The sequence below is a fragment of the Opisthocomus hoazin genome, chromosome 11, assembly GCF_030867145.1.
Source record: "Opisthocomus hoazin isolate bOpiHoa1 chromosome 11, bOpiHoa1.hap1, whole genome shotgun sequence".
NCBI lineage: Eukaryota > Metazoa > Chordata > Aves > Opisthocomiformes > Opisthocomidae > Opisthocomus > Opisthocomus hoazin.
Window position 1 is genome coordinate 13,415,566 of NC_134424.1, and position 18,569 is coordinate 13,434,134.

General features: G+C 41.2%; 1 protein-coding gene across 2 annotated transcripts in view; it reads left to right on the forward strand.

Annotated features, from left to right (window-relative positions):
* Nucleotides 1-18,569, forward strand: part of EEFSEC (eukaryotic elongation factor, selenocysteine-tRNA specific) — a 128,040-nt gene that overhangs the window by 65,655 nt on the left and 43,816 nt on the right. For both annotated transcript variants that reach the window (XM_075432553.1, XM_075432554.1), the window contains exon 5: nucleotides 4,978-5,616. In XM_075432553.1, the coding sequence (XP_075288668.1) occupies nucleotides 4,978-5,616 (639 nt within the window). The remainder of the gene's footprint in view (nucleotides 1-4,977; nucleotides 5,617-18,569) is intronic.

An 18,569-nucleotide genomic window follows, 5' to 3' on the forward strand; every position in this document is an offset into this window, starting at 1 on the left:
GAGTTGGAGTCACTTAAGATACTGTGCTGTATACTCCTTTTGCAGTTGATTCCAGTACTGAGAACATGTAGGGGAACAACGGAACGGGCTTGAATGTGTTCTACCCATTTGCTTTTCTTCTGTCGTGTGATACGTGTATGAAAACTGTAGGTACATGAATAGATACCATGAATATAAGGGTAAAAACTGTTTACATTTAAAATATAGATGGGTGGACTAAATCATCTGTAAGGTACTGGATAGGTGAGCCTAAAGTACTGATTTTTCAGTAGGTTGAGTAGTGCAATATCTTTCGCTCTGTGTGTTTGGGGAGGAGCAGACCTGTCTGAAAGCCAGACCCAGCTACAGACAAGTCAGGTGATTGTTAAAGCTCTGGATGAGCACAGCCAGGGTGCCTCCTGGGAGAGAGTTGGGGGCAGCACAGATCATAAAATCATAGGTTGGAAACAACCTCTAAGATCAAGTCCAACCATCACCCTAACAAGCACCATGCCTACTAAACCGTGTCCCGAAGTACCACATCTACACATTTTTTTGAACACCTCCAGGGATGGTGACTCCACCACTTCCCTGGGCAGCCTATTCCAGTCCACTGACCACTCTTTCAATAAAAAATTTTTCCTAATATCCAATCTAAACATCCCCTGATGCAACTTGAGGCCATTTCCTCTTGTCCTATCACTAGTTACCTGGGAGAAGAGACCAACACCTGCCTCGCTACAATCTCCTTTCAGGTAGTTTTAGAGAGCAATAAGGTCCCCCCTCAGCCTCCTCTTCTCCAGACTAAACAGCCCCAGTTCCTTCAGCTGCTCCTCATGAGGCTTGCTCTCTAGACCCTTCACCAGCCTCGTTGCCCTTCTCTGGACTTGCTCCAGCAACTCAAAGTCCTTCTTGTAGTGAGGGGCCCAAAACTGAACACAGTACTTGAGGTACAGCCTCACCAGTGCCGAGTACAAGGGCACGATCACCTCCCTGCTCCTGCTGGCCACACCATTCCTGACACAAGCCAGGATGCCACTGGCCTTCTTGGCCACCTGGGCACACTGCTGGCTCGTGTTCAGCCAGCTGTTGACCAGCACCCCCAGGTCCTTTACCGCTGGGCAGCTTTCCAGCCACTCCTCCCCAAGCCTGTAGCGTTGCATGGAGTGGTTGTGACCGAAGTGCGGGACCCAGCAGTTGGCCTTGTTGAAACTCACACAGTTGGCCTCGGCCCATTGATCCAGTCTGTCCATATCCAGATAATCTGCTTTGGCTGGGGGGGAAAAAGCTTTACTTCAGATGATTCTGGAAATTTTCAGTGTAGATGTAATTAGCATACTGTTTTCTGAAAGAGCAGGCTGAAAGAGAATTAGTCAGGATGCAAGACTTTTCTTGAACTTATATTGGAGACTACAAGGACCATCAGCAAATGTGCGATTGAGAGCCATCCTGTTAAAGCCTCATGCAACACTGGAAAACACTCCTGTAGTGATACTCTACTGCAAAGTTTCTCCTGCACGTAGGAATTACAGCAAGCTTTTGTTGTGGAAAGTGACTTTTTACAATTGTGTGCGCTTTTTAATGTAGTTTAACACTCAGAAATATGGAGGAACACAGCTAGTATTCTGATATAAGCCAGCTCTTTATGCCATGATTGAGAACTGCAAATCTCATTGAAAAAGTTTAGTTGTGTGAAGTGAATATTTTAAAAGTACATTTTAATTCTCCTTCTGATCGTTATTTATGGGCTGCGTGTCATATGCATCGAGCCTAACCATTTGAGTTAATTTAAGGGGAGAGAGCAGGCATAACACTTTTGAGGAATGTTTCATAGAAGCCTAATTAAACACTAAGGTGTATTCTGAGTATATGCACACAAGAAAAGTAATACTGTAAACTGGAATGTTAATAATAAAGAAAAAAAATCTTTGTATTGTGGTTCCATTTAAGGTAGAAAACTGTATAGATCTTTTGTGCATCTTCCCGTTCCAGTTCTGTGTTGGGGAGCGTCAGTGCTGGATGATTCCTTAGTTCTTGTCAGTTTATTCACCCTGTCTATGGTTGTAGAAGATGAAAGATTTTCTGCCAGCATTATCACATACGAAATCACAGAAGTCTTTCAAAATTATTTGGGCTGGTTCTTTTCATATGGCAATTTTAATCTTGTAGCGCTTGTTTATTTCTTTAAAACACGTATGTTTAGAAAACCTTGTATTTTTTTAAAGTCCTTAAACATTACTTGTATCACCAGTGTTGCAACTATCACAATGATTGAAACTGGAGAGGGAGGGGTAGGTTATAGTGAATGAGAGAAGGAAGGTTCGATTCAAGCCCCTGTACTTCCAGCTGTCCAAATTACAACCTTGGAAGTGAATAGAGGTCAATGCCAAATTGTTTCTCTCTGGTCCATCTGCATAGGTTCTACTGTCTAGGAGATTTGGCAAAAGGGATAATGAGTATATATTCGAGTAAAAAGAAAAATGTTTGAAACCGAAATCCTCGTGTATGTTTAAATGGCCTTTTAAGTCCGTTCTGACACTAGTTGAGATCACACCAAACTGTTTTGGTCCGGGCTTTTTAGTAATGGGTTTTTCTCTTACATGAACACACCTCTTGATCTTCTTTCTCATAACATTCTGTGTATTCTCCAAGAATCCACAGGCATTGATGTGACACTTGATTTGAAAAATGTTGTAATAATAATTTATGATAGTCTGAAAAAGGATGTTTCTTTTGGTTTTTGTTAGCAGCCAGAGATCCAGGGAACCAAAACAATATTTGTAGTGGTGAAGTTCAGGGCCATTGTTATTTTGTATAATTATGGTTTCAAGAAGGAATATGGGATTTTTGTTGTTTTCCAGAAGCTGTGCAGCTGCTAGATTTCCACCCCCCCCCCTTTTTTTTTAAATCAGCTTTCTGTATATGCCTGTGATCATTTTTTTTGGTGACTGGAGAGCTCTTTATATTCTAGTTACTGAAGGTTTTAGTTTAGCCAGTGGACTTTTTGTCTACTCCTCTGTTTTGATTTAAATTTCTGCAATTTGTCATACTGAGTCTGTCTTACTTTTTTTCCTACAGTCTTCTCTTGGTATTGCTTAGTTTGGTGATGTTTGGAATAGGCATACAAAGATTTGTCTGAAACCAAGTACTATGCCCTTCATATAGGGTGGCAGACTGTGTAAAAAGAAAAGTTGAAAAACATAGTTTTGTTTCCACTTATGGTTTGCACGCAAGATGCGGTAAAAAAGTGATATTTTTTGTATTATGTTGTGAGTACACAATTCTGCGATTAAAATAATTATGGCTAACTCTAGACTGTTCCAAGTCATCTAACGTAAATGATGTGCTCTAAGCTATGTGATGTACTGAGAATGAAGCCCAGGTCTGCTGAGTCCAGTCCTTTGGTTTGGGATTCTCTTCATCAGTGCTTGAGCATTTTGGTTTCTTACTTTCAGGAGTTAAAAGGCAGTGGGGTGGGCAAGGATTAGAAGATGAGCTACTAAGGGACGTGCAGTGCTTGGGGATCGGTTTGAGAACAAGTTACAGCTGAGTAAGACATAATAATGGCTTGAATGCTGAGAATTGCACTGTAGCATTTGACATGAACTGTTCTGATAGCTGCAGAATTAGTCCGAAGAAAAGGTAGAGAATAAAAAATTACCCTGAGTTGAGATCTGTTCTAGCAATGTTGTTGTTTTGTAAACATGCACGGTATAATCTATTGTATATTGATAAAGGCATACTAATGATCTCTGGAATGGAGTATTCCCCTGGAGAATTCAGTTTTTGGCTCTGAACTTTGAGGTTTCAGCCCTTCAAAAGTATGTTGTGTATAACCTTTCTGTACTAAGGACTCTTGTCCAAGTACTTAATATTTGTTTAGGAGATAAATATTTTTTTTAATTGCCAAAAATATTATTTTCGTATTAAAAGCTTGGTACATAATGTAGGGACTTCAAGCAGAATGGTTACCCATCCAGGCATCCAGCATGAGTGTGAATGCAACAGGTGGCAACATAAACACTGTCAGAAAAAACATTTGGTTACACACAAACTGGGGGGGGCGGGGAGGGGGAATCTTATTACAGAATGGTTTGCAGAACAGAAAGAAAAGCTGAAATGAAGCCTTGTTAAACTAGACTGGTTTAGTCTCATCAAGCTGAGCCAAGACTGATCTCTAAAACCTTATTTCATTCCTCTCTTCTCCTTGAAAACGCCTTGAAAGAAGTAATACAATGGCAGGTTTATTAAGGTCAAACTTATGTAGGAAGAGCTAAATAAATTTTAAGTGCTGGTCAGTGCTGTACTCTTCCTGTGATAACCCCACATTTTAGTGACAATGTTGCTAGCAATATATTTATGAACATTCAAATCTTTGCAAGAAAGCTTTGAAGACTTTTTTTGTAGTATATGGAATGTCAAAGACCAAGACATCGTAGATTCTTGTATTACTAATTATTTTGCAGTGATAATTTACAAGATTTCATTGTGTTCAGTGTTCTACAACTACATTATAAGGAAAGTTTTTTTGTTCTGAACATTTTACAGTTGAATTCAACCAAGTCAAAGAAGTGTATGAAATTATTTTCATAGAAGGGGTGGGAAAACAGTCATGTAGGTGCATAGATGGATAATGGAGTGCTATACTTGTGATGTTGCAGATGCTTAGGGAAACTATTCCATGGTGTGAGTATATCTGTTGATTTTCAGATGGTATGTAGTTATTGCAGCAGTGATGATGCGAAGATCAACATAATTGTGGCCACGATAATCTTACCATCTCCTGAACAGAAGTAGAATAAGCAATGGGGCTGAGACCTGTGGTAATTCTAAATGATGGGGTATGTTCTCAGTCTGTTCACTTTCTGCTTTTTGGATTGTGGACTCTTCTAGAAGGTCAGTCATCTTACAGGAGAGCAGGATGTGATATGTGGCTTTGTGCTTGTGATGCACTCATGTGCAGTAAATCGCTTCATTTTTTTTCTCTTTCATCAATAGGTGACAAAGAAAGTCAAGTCCATGCAGATGTTCCATACTCCTGTGACTTACGCTATGCAAGGTGACAGAGTAGGTATCTGTGTGACCCAGTTTGATCCGAAACTGCTAGAACGAGGCCTGATTTGCACCCCAGAATCACTTCACACCATCCATGCCGCAATAATTTCCCTGAAGAAAATCCAGTATTTTCGAGGAGCTCTTCAGACCAAGGCCAAGTTCCATATCACAGTTGGTCATGAAACAGTTATGGGAAGAGTGATGTTTTTCAGTCCAGCCCCTGCTGACTTCAATGAAGAAATTCAAGAAAATGTTTTTGATTTTGAAAAAGATTATCTTTATCAAGAGGAATATTTGTCCAAGGACTCAAATTCTTCAGAGAAGAACAAAGAAAATGACCAGGTAGAAGTCCAGCTCCCGAGACAACAGTGGGCTTTGCTAGAGTTTGAAAAACCAGTCACTTGTCCTAAACTGTGCCTTGTGATTGGCTCCAAGCTGGATACAGATATTCATGCAAACACCTGCAGGTTGGCGTTCCATGGGGTGCTGCTCCAAGGCGTGGAAGACAAGAACTACACGGAGACTTTCCTTCCAAAGCTGAAAGTGTACAAACTGAAGCATAAAGAAGGACAAGTGGAAAGGGTGAGCTGTCTTTTTAATGCTGTACGTGGGAAGGGCAAATGTTTGTTCTGTGTAACTACATATATTGGTGGGCTACAGAGTTTTCACTGTTATGTTGCAGAGTCTTTATACGCTTTATTCTTATGTTTGTATACCTAGTGTATTACATCTTGTCTGCTTGCAAACAGTCAGAACTCACTGCTTAAAAGTGACAAATTTATTCAGTTCAAAGCAGTGTTGAGTAATTTGATGCTGTTTTTTTTCATGGATCCTTTTGATGTCTAGCCACTCTGTTCTTCCTGCAAACTTGCTTTGTTTGTGTACCTTCCTAAGTGGCTTATTTGTTCTCTTCCCAGTTGACAAAACTTCCAGCTTTTCACTGACTTCTCTTACACAATTATTCTGCAGTCTGTTGAAAAACATAAAGATATAGCGTAAAAAAAGTAGAAAGTAGGATTAGATTTAAATAACAGAAAGAATGCTATTAATTCTTTTATGCATTTTCACATTTTATTAAATAAGAACCTCGATTATGAACATTTATTTTAGTAGGCAAAAAGAATCTTCCACAAGATGCCTTACAGAGCTATAGCATGCTAGTTAGGATCAAGCTCGTGACATGGAGAACTTGGAGCCTTGATTAATGCATGTTGTTTCTGTGTTGCACATGTGTTAATCTGCTATAGTGTATGTATTTGACTCACCTCTCTGTGGCAGAAAATAGAGGTGCTTTCTGGAGGAGTTTGCACCTAGATTTAAACTTAATTGGGAATTTTTACTGTCCTTTGGTACAGATACATACACATTCTGTAGCGATCTGGTATTACTATGTTGCTGTTGTAAGTTTGATCTTGGTGGTGGTTACCTTTCAATAACCAATGGAGAACCATTGGTTTATACATCCCGTAGGGCAATTTTTTGTGATGAATGGTTTAGGTGGAGATGTGCAATATATAAATAATTTAATTGCTTACCCCTAAATGAGCAGAGTTGATGTAAACTTCAGCAAATGTTTACTTGATGTATTAGTGCGGTAGGTATTTTGTTAAGTTTTGGGTAAAGAACTATTAATTTTTATTTTCCTAATCCAAAACTTGATTTCTTGAAGAAAACATTTCATGTTGTTATTACTTTTCAAAATTCCATAAAGCTCTCTTAAGTGCTGCGTAATACCTGTCCTTACTTTATGGTAGGAGACTAAACGCTTAGCATACCTTACCATGTTTGCAATTTATGATGCAGACTTCTTGAATACTTTTTTGTTTGTTTGCTTTACTAATTTAATGGTAAAACTTAAACCAAGGTCCCTATCAGGGCATGATTTTGAATTAGTGAGGTTCTTTTATAAATGCTTCACTACACTAATTGATCAAATGAGCAATTTGTATTTCCCCCTTTTCTGTGAGGTTTCTATGTTGCTGTTTGAGCTTTTTTTAAAAAAAAGTTTTGCCTTTGAATTTCCACTATTGACTTTGGAGGCCATTCTTTTCAGAGGAGCTACAGAGTTGTGGTGTTGTGTGGGTTTTTTGGATGCAAGTTTTGTCACTAGGAAGGTAGGTAGTTAGGAGGAGGATATCCGTAGCTTTCTGAAAATTTTGTCTCAGTAGGGGTTGTATGAGACACCCGAAATCAGCAGTCACTCTTCAGAATTTTGGTAGCAGCTGCATTGTTCCCTTTGCATGAAATGGCCGGCTACCTTTCTCTGGCTGATGGTGATGCTGGACGAGAACAACGGGCCCAAGTGTTCTGTCCTCTAAGCTGCAGAGAAGCTCTAGACGAAACGCGTGTGTCTGGATACCAATTCCTCTGATGCTCTAGAGCCATCTGAACTCATGAAGCATTTGCCTTTATCTTTGCTAAAAATATACTTGCTTGTGCATGGCCCACGCTGCTAATAATATCCAGAGAGACCTGGCTTACCAAATCCTTTTGTTTCTCTGTGGCTGTGGGAATAGGAATGAGAACAGAAATTTGTGTGACCCATGGAGACACATGATGCTTGTGTTTTGCTTAACTGAAATGAACCAGTCTCAGAGTGTTTATTTTTGCCATGAATGCATGGCACTAGTCTATGGGAGCTGAAAACTTGCAGAATACCAACTGTGTGGGTTGTCTGACTGGGTTAACAGAGTGTGCCATTAGCCTCAGTCATGCATTTTTAATTGTTTTTATTTAGTGATATTTTCAAATCCTTTGCCAGTTTACTTATTCTGCTATTGATTTTACTGTGTAAATAATGGAATAGCGTTAGTCAAATTACATACGGCTTATTTTCTGGTCCAGAAAATAACCAATGAATGTGGGTTATTGAACATTTGACCAACAGAATCATTTATTAGGCTGATATATCAGGGAACTGTTTTGATAGCTTCCCGTGCCTTTTAAAATATAGAGCTGGGGGGTTTATTATTTTATTGTGTCTTCATCTGTCACACACTGCGCGCTATATATGGGCCTTGATCACTGTCTCTGTGAATACTAATTGGCCCTGTAAATGAACAGTTGTCATCGAATAGTCTGTCTGCAGGTTAGGTTTGTTCTTGGATTCTGCCTCCTGCAGTACCGTAGATCCTCGGAGCTGGCATTTTCCCTGACGTGTGCCAAAAGGATAGCGGATCAAATGTCGTAAGTAAAGCTCATGATGTAAAGTCACTGGGGCACGCAGGGACTTGGGAGAGTTGGCGGGAAGAAGATTGTGCCAGGGATAAAGGGCCTGCTGGGGAAGCACCTACAGTGCTGGCTGAGGTAGCTGCTGTTAAGTCTGAGCTTTTGCAGAGTAGAGAGAAGCAGGAACAATTGGGTGGTACAGTGGCTTATTTTAGTACACAAAGTCACTAGCTAATAGAAAATCTGAATCAGCTGGTCCCACCCTGCTGATGATGGATGGCTGGAGATTAGGATCGCTGAATTTAGGGTGTCTGTTCTTGGCACCGATATAGGAAAATTTCTCTCTGTTGAGCGAGGAAGCTCACCCTCCTCACCTTCCCTGGGGAGGCATAACAAATAATAATAATTAAAAAAATACGTGTTACCTTCACGAGAAGTGAACTTTTCCTCCAGAGAATACCGCTGGGGAAAATTAGCTTCATAGCTTCCGGAAAGGCTGGGAGAGAGGGAGGCAGGGGCATGTAAAGTCCGCCTGCCCGGGTTCAGCATGGGTTGGAAACACTCTCAGAACCAGGCTAGAGTGGAATTCAGGAGTGCCTGTTTGTAAAATGCTGCAGCTAATCTGATGTGGGCTCTCCCAGGCCCCCTGCTTGCTGCTAGAATTAAAATAAATTCCCTGCAGTTTTAACTACCAGTTTACCCAGGAGAAATCAGGCATTTATGGTTTGGCTTTTTGTTCCTATTCTGATTAATTTCAGAGCACTGATGGAGTAGTAAGAATTGTAAATTCATTAAGTTTCAGTATCACAGTACTTTTCTTTCATGCCCCTTGTGCACGGCACCTCCCTGGATTTTAAGGTTTGTTTTTTTAATAAAATAAGAACATTTATTCTGAAAGATTTTTTGGCTTTCTAAGAGCAAGTGTGACGTTTTTGCTGTTTCACATAGAAACCAAATCTATGAACTGGGTAAATGCCATATTTTAAAAAGGTTAAAAAAAAAAAAATCCTTAAACTAGCAAACGGTCTTCAGTTAGTACATTTTAGTGAAAAGTCAGGCCTAAGCTTCCTGGTTTTTCTCATCTGCTCAAGTGATGGTAAATGTTCTACAAAAATTCAAGTACCCTTCCACGTTTTTTTGCTGCTCACTGTTTCATTTTGGTATCCTGCCTCTTTAATGCTAAGACTGGAGTGGAGCCCTGGGAGAGAAAGAATCAAAAGCTTACTACTGTGTTTGCCAGGATCTTGGAATCTTTGAATTTACCTGTCTGCACCATATCCTTGAGCCTCTCTTTCACATCCTTTTCACATCCTTACTAATTTATCTGCCGTTCTGGGGGGGGTTTTTTAGGTATGTATTGCTGTAGTATCTGACAAGCTTGGCTTTAAAACATTTGTCATCTGCCTTTTTGGTTAAGTTGGTGTTGTTTGAGATGCTGCATAGTGCAGGAAACTTGGTTCTAACCAGGATGGGGCATTCTGGGGTCTGCACCTGTGCTGGGGCTGCATCTTGGTTGTGAAAAAGTTGCACCATTCAAACTAGAGTTAGGATTTGATCTGATATTTTTGAAGTGTTGTAGAAATGTGTGGATGCTCCTGTTTTGCTTTAGACCAGATTTGTTTTGGGGGCTAGAGGAAGTCTTTAGGGGTTAGTTTTAAGGAAAATCAAAATCTGCCAATCCGTTAGAACTGGCAAAGGTTTATATTTGCTTAACTTGGTGATTTTAAAATGATGTGAAATACTAATCAAGTTTCCTCTTGCAAAGAGGACTTGAGACAGGAGAAGTTCAGTCGAAGGAAATTTCTGTTGAGCATCTTTCTGGCATGGTTGTGTGGAGGCAGAGGCTGATGCCCTCTAGACTCTTTATTTTCACAAAACCTTGGCTGCCTGACAAATGTACTTTCAATAGGAAAAAGAGCTAGGCTGGCAACAAGTGGCTTGTACTGATAAAAAGGTAAAAGCAGGGCTGAGAGTGTTTTTGTGAACACCAGTGTCGCTTTAAGGAGCGTGATGTAGGAGTCTTGGTGAAAAAAGGGCAAATGTGGTGCTGTGAAGAAAGTATATGCCTCTGAATTGGCGTATGATGGTGGCTGTGAATGTAGGCTCCCTAAACTGTAGCAGATCAGCAGTCCCTGGAGTGGAAGAACAGCAAATTATGGAGGTAAACAGCAACTGTTGTCCTTGGTCTTGTGCTTCTGGAGACAGGCTGCGCACCAGTCAGCTCTTCTCAGCTCTGTGGGCAGAGAGACTTGTATTAATCCTACGACCACCTCTGAAATGTCTTCCTCTCTGAGTTTTACCTCTGCGCAGCATGGCAGTCTGACTCATGAAGCAGTTACTTGGTTCCTGGGATAAATCCTTTATATTTGTCATGTTATTTGCTCTTTGGCTTCCATGGACACACAGGTTGAGTGCAGTGAGTTTCAACGGAATGGTGAACCTTAGAAGTTCATCGTGCTTTCCTGCATGACTCAGATATTCTGCCTGTTTTGAAAGTGTTTGCACAAGCAGGATTTATCTTAGGATGGTTGCCACAGGGTCCTATTGTTGAGGAGGCTCGTAAATCAGTGGCTCTGTGGCAGAAACAGAAGGAGGAGGAAAACTCTCTGCCTTGCTTGCACAGCGCAAGCTGCACCTTCTGCACTTTCAAGCTTGTGTAGTGAAAAAATATAGGCATGTCTCAGCTGCGCTTGTTTCCCATGTTAAGCATAGCAGAATGTTTTCCTATGAGAATGGGCTTGTCCTTGCTAAAGATGCTTTCTCTGTGTTCCTCTGACATTAAGAAGAGTTAATTTTCTCTGTGTATGTCAAAGTTTTAAATTTGTTTTTCTCATCATTTGCCTTGCTCTTAGGCTTTACTTATTTGATGGTAATCACGTTGCACTTGTTTCTTCAGCAGTTCCCTTTCATGCGTCACAGCTGTGGCATGTCCTAGTTTTATCCGTAGCAAATCTGTTCCCAAGTTTTGTGGGTTGCTGGATAGTGGGTTTTCCTATTGAACTCGTTTTTGTGGGGACTGAGGCCATCATGTAGCTAGCATGCTTAGTTTCTGGAGGATGGAAGAATCACTTACTGCTTAATAACAACATGTTACCAATTGTTTGAATATTGATGTGATTTAAGTGTCCCCAAGGAGAAAAGCATTGTTGCAGGAGCAAGATGTGAGAGCAGGGTCAGTTATCAAGATTTTAATCAGAGCATCTCTTCTGAAGCTTGAATGGAAGAGGAAAAGCTTGTCTTTCAGTATCTTTTAGATGTGTTGGGTTTTTTCTGTCCTTGCAGTAGGATAACGAGAGCTGTGTCAGAGCAAGTGCATTGCCTGAGTGGTCAAATGGAAGGTCTTTGTCACCATCAGTTAACAGATCTTTCTGGCTTTTCAGAAGAAGGATGAGATATGTGGAGATGAGTACTAGTAAGCAACTGCAAGAAGTCTGAGAAAATAGTATTTAAATTTTTGATGACCAGCAAAGACCCAGACTATCCTTTAGGGAACTAGACGTTTTGAAAAGCAGTGGTTGTCAAAATGGCATTTTTTAACGATTATCAGCCGTATTTTATTTCTTAATTCCTTATGACTTTTTAGGAGTGAAAACACCAACATTTAGTTTACAGAGTACATGTCAAGTTTATAGTAGCTCAGACACATGCTTAACCAAACTGCCAAAGGAGGCTACAAAGGAGGAAAAATGAACTCGCCCATGAGTGTACAGCAACATCCAGCACGGTTCACTTCAGGGATGAGACCAGACTGATGGTGAGGTTGTTTTTGCTTGGGGAAGCAGTAAGTTAGTGTGGGAGTGCCAGAGTATTCCTGTCTGGAAAGATTCCGGAGTAGGGGGTCATGTGTAAGCAACACTGGTACTTTTTTCACTGAATTCTTTTCAGATACCGTATCAGTAATACCAGAATTTGTTTCAGAGTTTTGCCCGTGCGCTGTGTTTAAAATATTTGCCACAGAAATACTGTTCCTTGAATTTTCTTTTGCATGGTTGCAGTGCCGCCAGGAACGAAGAGAAGTAAATTTTACCTGCTCAGATATTTAGATTCTTCCATCTAACTTATTTCTAGATAAAAGATGTTTTGTTGGCTTACTAGGGCTAATGTTTCATCCACTTTTTTCTTACAGTGGCACTGTAGTTCCAGCAGGACAGCAAGTAAAACACTGCGTAAGGCAGGCAATGACGCTTTCTAGGTGACTGATACCGTGTGCAGACTAACAGGGGCACAAAGTGAGTAACAAGACCAAACTGTGCGGTGAAAGCTAATGGAGTGCTGCCTGCAGGCACAGGCAGTGACCTGGGCTGTCTGCAGAACCTTCTGTGACTCTAGCTGGGAGAAGTGGTGGATGTCACTCCATCTACAGTAAACATGCAGACGCCACAATTAATATTTTTCCTGCTTTGAAGTCTGAACATGAGTTTGTTTGGTTCTGCTTGGCTGCTGATGGTATGCTAAATACAGTAATAATACAGAGATGAAGGCAATCAGGTGAATAAAAGTGCACAGCACACTCACTAGTTAAACTGTGCTGTAAAATAGGAATATAAAAGATGCATTTATTTATTGGCTCTTACTTAGTTTTTGAGTAAAAGGGTTTGAGAAGCTTAGAGGGGGAAGGGAGGGCTGTATGCTTATTAATCAGAAATACCATTTCTGCTAAACAGTACTGAGAAAAAAGTGGCAATGTTTACTGACTGACACAACATAGGGATTAACACAGTAGAATAAATGTGTCACAAAAGTATATTACCTAAATCACAGAATTTGCTTGCTTGCTTGTACCAAAAGATTGGTATTTTGTTCACTCACCAACAAAAGAACGACTTACTCCACATGACTGGGTAGTAGAATTTTGCAAGGCTTGAGTAACACCTATGGTTATTATTTATATTATTAAATTTAAAATGCAGACATGCTTTTGGGTCTTACAAGTGTATGGACAGCTGGTCTTGATTTTTCTGAGGTTGTGAAAGAGTCATCTGTGGGGGAATCGGTTTGTCAGCAAGGCAACCAATACACCATTTTATTTATTGGATACAAAAATAAATTAAGAATGTTACTTAGGTTGCAAAATCAAGCACTTGAAAGTTAGGAAATACCAGATTTACAGTTGCCTATGCAACATTAATTCTGTTCCCCTGTGCCTCTACCCTGTGCACTTAATAAGGCAGGGTTCCTGTGAAATTTTTTTGGATGTGATCATGTAAAGACTATATCATGGGGCATATCAAAGAGGGACAGGAATAAGGTTGTGTGGACATCTGGCATTTCTTAACTTCTTAAGTGCCCAGTTCTGCAACTTGAATAACTTAAGTTTTATATAAATGTAATTTCCTAGGTATTTCTAAAGTAAAAAGGTAAAGTAAAACTAAACCTACATATTATTCATATATTATTTCTATGATGACATGACTGGCTGGGTAGATGAAGGGAGAGCAGTGGATGTTGTCTACCTTGACTTCAGCAAGGCTTTCGACACAGTCTCCCATGATATCCTCCTAGGGAAGCTGAGGAAGTGTGGGCTGGATGAGTGGTCGGTGAAGTGGATAGAGAACTGGCTGAATGGCAGAACTCAGAGGGCTGTCATCAGCGGCGCTGAGTCTAGTTGGAGGCTGGTGACAAGTGGTGTCCCCCAGGGGTCAGTACTGGGCCCAGCCTTGTTTAACTTCTTCATCAATAACCTGGATGAAGAGTTAGAGTGTACCCTCAGCAAGTTTGCTGATGACACCAAACTGGGAGGTGTGGTAGACACACCAGAAGGCTGTGCTGCCATTCAGCGTGACCTGGATAGGCTGGAAAGTTGGGCAGAGAGGAACCTGATGAGGTTCAACAAAGGCAAATGCAGGGTCCTGCACCTGGGGAGGAACAACCTCATGCACCAGTACAGGCTTGGGGTGGACCTGCTGGAGAGCAGCTCTGCGGAGAGGGACCTGGGCGTCCTGGTGGACGACAGGTTAACCATGAGCCAGCAGTGTGTCCTGGCTGCCAAGAAAGCCAATGGGATCCTGGGGTGCATCAAGAAGAGTGTGGCCAGCAGGATGAGGGAGGTTCTCCTTCCCCTCTACACTGCCCTGGTGAGGCCTCATCTGGAGTATTCTGTCCAGTTCTGGGCTCCCCAATTCAAGAAAGATGAAGAGCTACTGGAGAGAGTCCAGCGGAGGGCTACGAGGATGGTGAGGGGACTGGAACATCTCCCCTGCGAGGAGAGGCTGAGGGAGCTGGGCTTGTTCAGCCTGAAGAAGAGAAGGCTGCGAGGGGACCTAATAAATGCCTACAAATATCTGAAGGGTGGATATCAGGAGGATGGGGCCAAACTCTTTTCAGTGGTGCCCAGCGACAGGACAAGGGGCAATGGGCACAAACTGAGGCACAGGAAGTTCCGTCTGAACATGAGGAAGAACTTCTTCCCTCTGAGGGTGATGGAGCCCTGGAACAGGCTGCCCAGGGAGGTTGTGGAGTCTCCTTCTCTGGAGATATTCAAGACCCACCTGGACAAGGCCCTGTGCAGCCTGCTGTAGGTGACCCTGCTTTGGCAGGAGGGTTGGACTAGATGACCCACAGAGGTCCCTTCCAACCCCGAACTTTCTGTGATTCTGTGATTATTGAACTGTAACCATCCTTCTACTGTACACCTTCACTAGGATTTGCATTACAAATACTCAGCAGTGTAGCACAGACTTGTATTGCTTGATACCACAAACCATGTTAACCAAATGGCAGAAGGAAGCTGTTACCCAAGAGAGATGGAGGGACTGTTGGTTTTGGGCAGAGGATCCACACACTGGAGTTGGAGGTCATCAAGGGATGTTTGTAGCTCCATGTCGTATCTTCAGAAGGGGATGTGAGTTGGTGTCAAGAGTCAGCTCTCCTCTCCCTCAGCATCAGTTGCTTCAGGCAGCTCTTTGCGGGCCTGTCCTTGTTGTCTGCTTAAGTTCCAGTGAGGATTTTGTAAGCCTCTGTTCTTTCTTCCTTTCTGCCCTCCCTAAGCCACTTGTGGACACCTTCCTTTAGAAACAAATTAACCTACTGTCACTATACTTGACCTACTGCTATGTGCCAGATCAATGCACTGCTCCAGATGAAACTTGCCGGGTCTCACTGGTGTTTCCTTTTGGATGTTTAAGATCTCAGAACCTGAGATGGCCACAGTTAAAACACTTTTAAATAGTTGAGGAAAGTGCCTGGGTGTTCGTAAGGCATGGAGACACCACCAGGGTCCTTCCGGTCGCTCAGAACTGCTGCCTGGGAGCAGCCCTCTGCAGCTTGGTAATCCTCTTGGCATCTTTCTTAGAAGGCCAGGTCAAGGCTTCTGCATCTACAGATCGTCTGCTCTACAGAACAGCCTCTTTCTTGGGTTGTGCTTGGTTAGTAAACATGACAGGATTTTTAGTCTTTATAGTATTTCAAGCCAAGGCTGGCTGGTCTGGAGATGGAGGTCCTGAGCAGTATAGTGTGTAGTAACAGTCTGTAGCCTCCTCTTTTCCTTCGTTGTTGATGCTGCTTTTCTCACATAAAGGGAACACAGCATAGATTGGTGTAAAGATGAATAAAATCATGACATCAAGCAGTTTCTTCTCACTTTGTAAAATTAATATGTTCTTAACTCGGCCATGTCAAGAATTTAGTGCCTGTAAACTTTAAATAGAAATGAAGGAAAATTGTGCTGTAAAGGTGCATAATGAAGTTAGTGTCCTGTTTGTACCCTGTGGATGCTTGGAGAGCTTTTAGAATCTAAACTGGTCTGGTTATGCAGTTCTTACTCATTGTCCTGACTCAAGACTCCTTTTCCACTACTGTGCTGGTTTTAAGCAGGCTATAGGGATGGCAAAATGCTCAGCGAAGGGCAGGTTGTTTATAACTGCTTGCTAGAAATTCTCAAATGCAATCGTCCCATTACTGAGAAAGGAAGAGAAGGACACAGAAAGGAAGATGTTTCTTGGATCCAAGAAACATAGACTGGGGAGAAATGGGACGAACATCTGAAAACCGACATTAGTTGGTATGCAAAGATATCTGTGTGATGGCTTCTTGTTGTCTTAAAACAGCAGTAACGAGATGTGAAGCACTGAAGGAGATGAACTTTTCACCTCCGTTCCTTCTTATCTGTATGGATGTGCAAAGGCAGAAGTTTAGGTTGTTTGCTTGGAGGATGGTGAGAAGGTCTTCAGAGCCCAGCACACAACTGAAAGCTTCTACTGCTGGAGGGAATTGCAGAAAGAAAAGCCTTTGATACTTTCATGCTGGTGTAAGCTCTTGATGAAACAGTATGACTGACCAGATCCTTCTGTCTTTGTACCAAGTCGTTCACCTAGTTCCCAGTAACAAACTAAAAGCTGTAACAGTCTTTGGAGAATCAAAAAAGCTCCAAACCCAATCCTCGATGAAATCGTCTCAATTCCTTTCTCCTTCACCCTTTTGTGGCCTCATGTACTGTCACTTTCTCAATGCATGAAGCCAGATTTTAAAAAAGGAGAACAGGAATCTGCAGCCTCCAAAATATTCCCATTTTTGACACAGAAATGGAAAGTGCTCGAAACTGTTTTCTAGAAATAAATGAGCTGTCACAGATCATGATGAAGATGTCTCAAGTGTACTTTTTCTGAAGTACAAAAAAGTAATAAAAATACTTTGTATTTTCAGTGTTAGTCATAGGTTCTTTTTGTTCTTTTTCCTCCTCTGTTGTTTTCTGCTTTGGATTCCATGGACCATTTTTCAGTTTGTTGAGAATACTCCTTAGATCCTTTTTTTTATACTTTTTTAAAAGTTGTTTTATTTCTATTAAAAGCTATATAATTTTAGATTAAATCAGAAAAGGTGGTTATTCTTTCTCTCTGTGTCTGTTTCTAGTATTTAATATTCAGTGCTTTTACTTTCTCTGTCTCAAATTTTTTCTTATTTCCCGTCTCATTCTGGCACCGGTTTGTTTCCTCCTGTGTTTTTCTGTTCTGATCCCCCTCCCTTTTTTTTTTCCACAGATATGTTAAGACATGGAGTTATTTGCTCTCAAAATGTGTGTGATTGTTTGAGAGGGTGTTCTGATGGCAGTAATTTCTAAGTTATCTTAAAAATGAAGGTGGTTGAATAGGCTGGACAGTATAGCTTGCCCTGCTCAAAGGGAGATCGCAGACTTGTTTTTCCTTGGCATTATACTATGGCTTGTACTGAATACCAACACCTATAACTGTGGTTTTGCAAACAATATATGGTAGCGTAAGTCTTGCTTGCATGTGGAGCGTGAGGTGGTTAATTTTTTCTCTGAACTTTTGGTATTAGTACAAGTGCTGTGTGCCAGAGATGCACATACTTCACCTATGCTTATAAAGTGCTGTTTACTTTTTCCTGCAAACACAAAAGCCAAGTGGGAAGGGATATTTCATAAACTCAGTGCTATTGTGTCCTCTGGTCTAAGCCATAAAACAAGAGTAACAGAGACGTTCCCTTTGAACTTGAAATCCCTTTCTAAGCTGCTGATCTAACCTAAGTGAGAGGGGGAGACTATACCAGCCAGAAAATTTTTCTCTTCTGGATATTTCTCCCTCACCCCCCGCCCCTTTTCTTTTTTTAAAGTCCTTAAGTGAGTTTGATGCTGCACCTCTGCCCATAAATTTAAAAAAATATTATCGTAATGTAGGTCAGTGAACTGAAACGCCACTGTACACCATGGGGGATTAAAGTCAGAGAGGCAGCTCTCTCCCACTCCTACTAGGTCATATGACAATATAAACAAGAAATGCAAGGAGCCTTCAGCTTTTTCTTGCCCTAATCCTTTGTTTATGCAGCACTTAAACTGACTTCTGGGGTCGTCTCTGTCTGGCATTAAAGCCCTAAAGCTTTTTGAAGTTTCCCTGAAGTTAATAAAATTAGTCTGCCCTCATTGCTAGGCCCCTTGCTGCTGCTTTAGAGCAGACTGCGTATCCCTTACTGTCTTTGCGGCATTTGGCTTTTTAAGTTAATAATATTTTATAACAAAAAAGAGTGTTTGAGAGAAAAGCAGGAAGATCTCCCAAAAGGCTGTTCAGCTAATAGGCAAAGTGATTGCCATTGTGGATGTTCTGAGAACTCAAAGGGGATTATCTTAAAATCCAGCGATTGGAGGTAAATTGCTGGTAAAGTAATTGGAAGTGTTGAGTTTCAGTTAGAGAGCGCAACATGCATTTCTGTGCTGTTGTACAGAGCAAGAATGAAACAAAAATTTAATTTTTCTTTTATTTTTTCTAACATGGTTTTAAAGTTGAGAAAATGAGGTTTCCTTCATAGTAACTATCTCTTCTTCACCTATTTATTTTACTGTAAGCACTAATTAGCTATCTTAGTTCTTCTTACATCAGGCATTCTCTAATTATTTAGGCATCTTCGGGGATAAATTG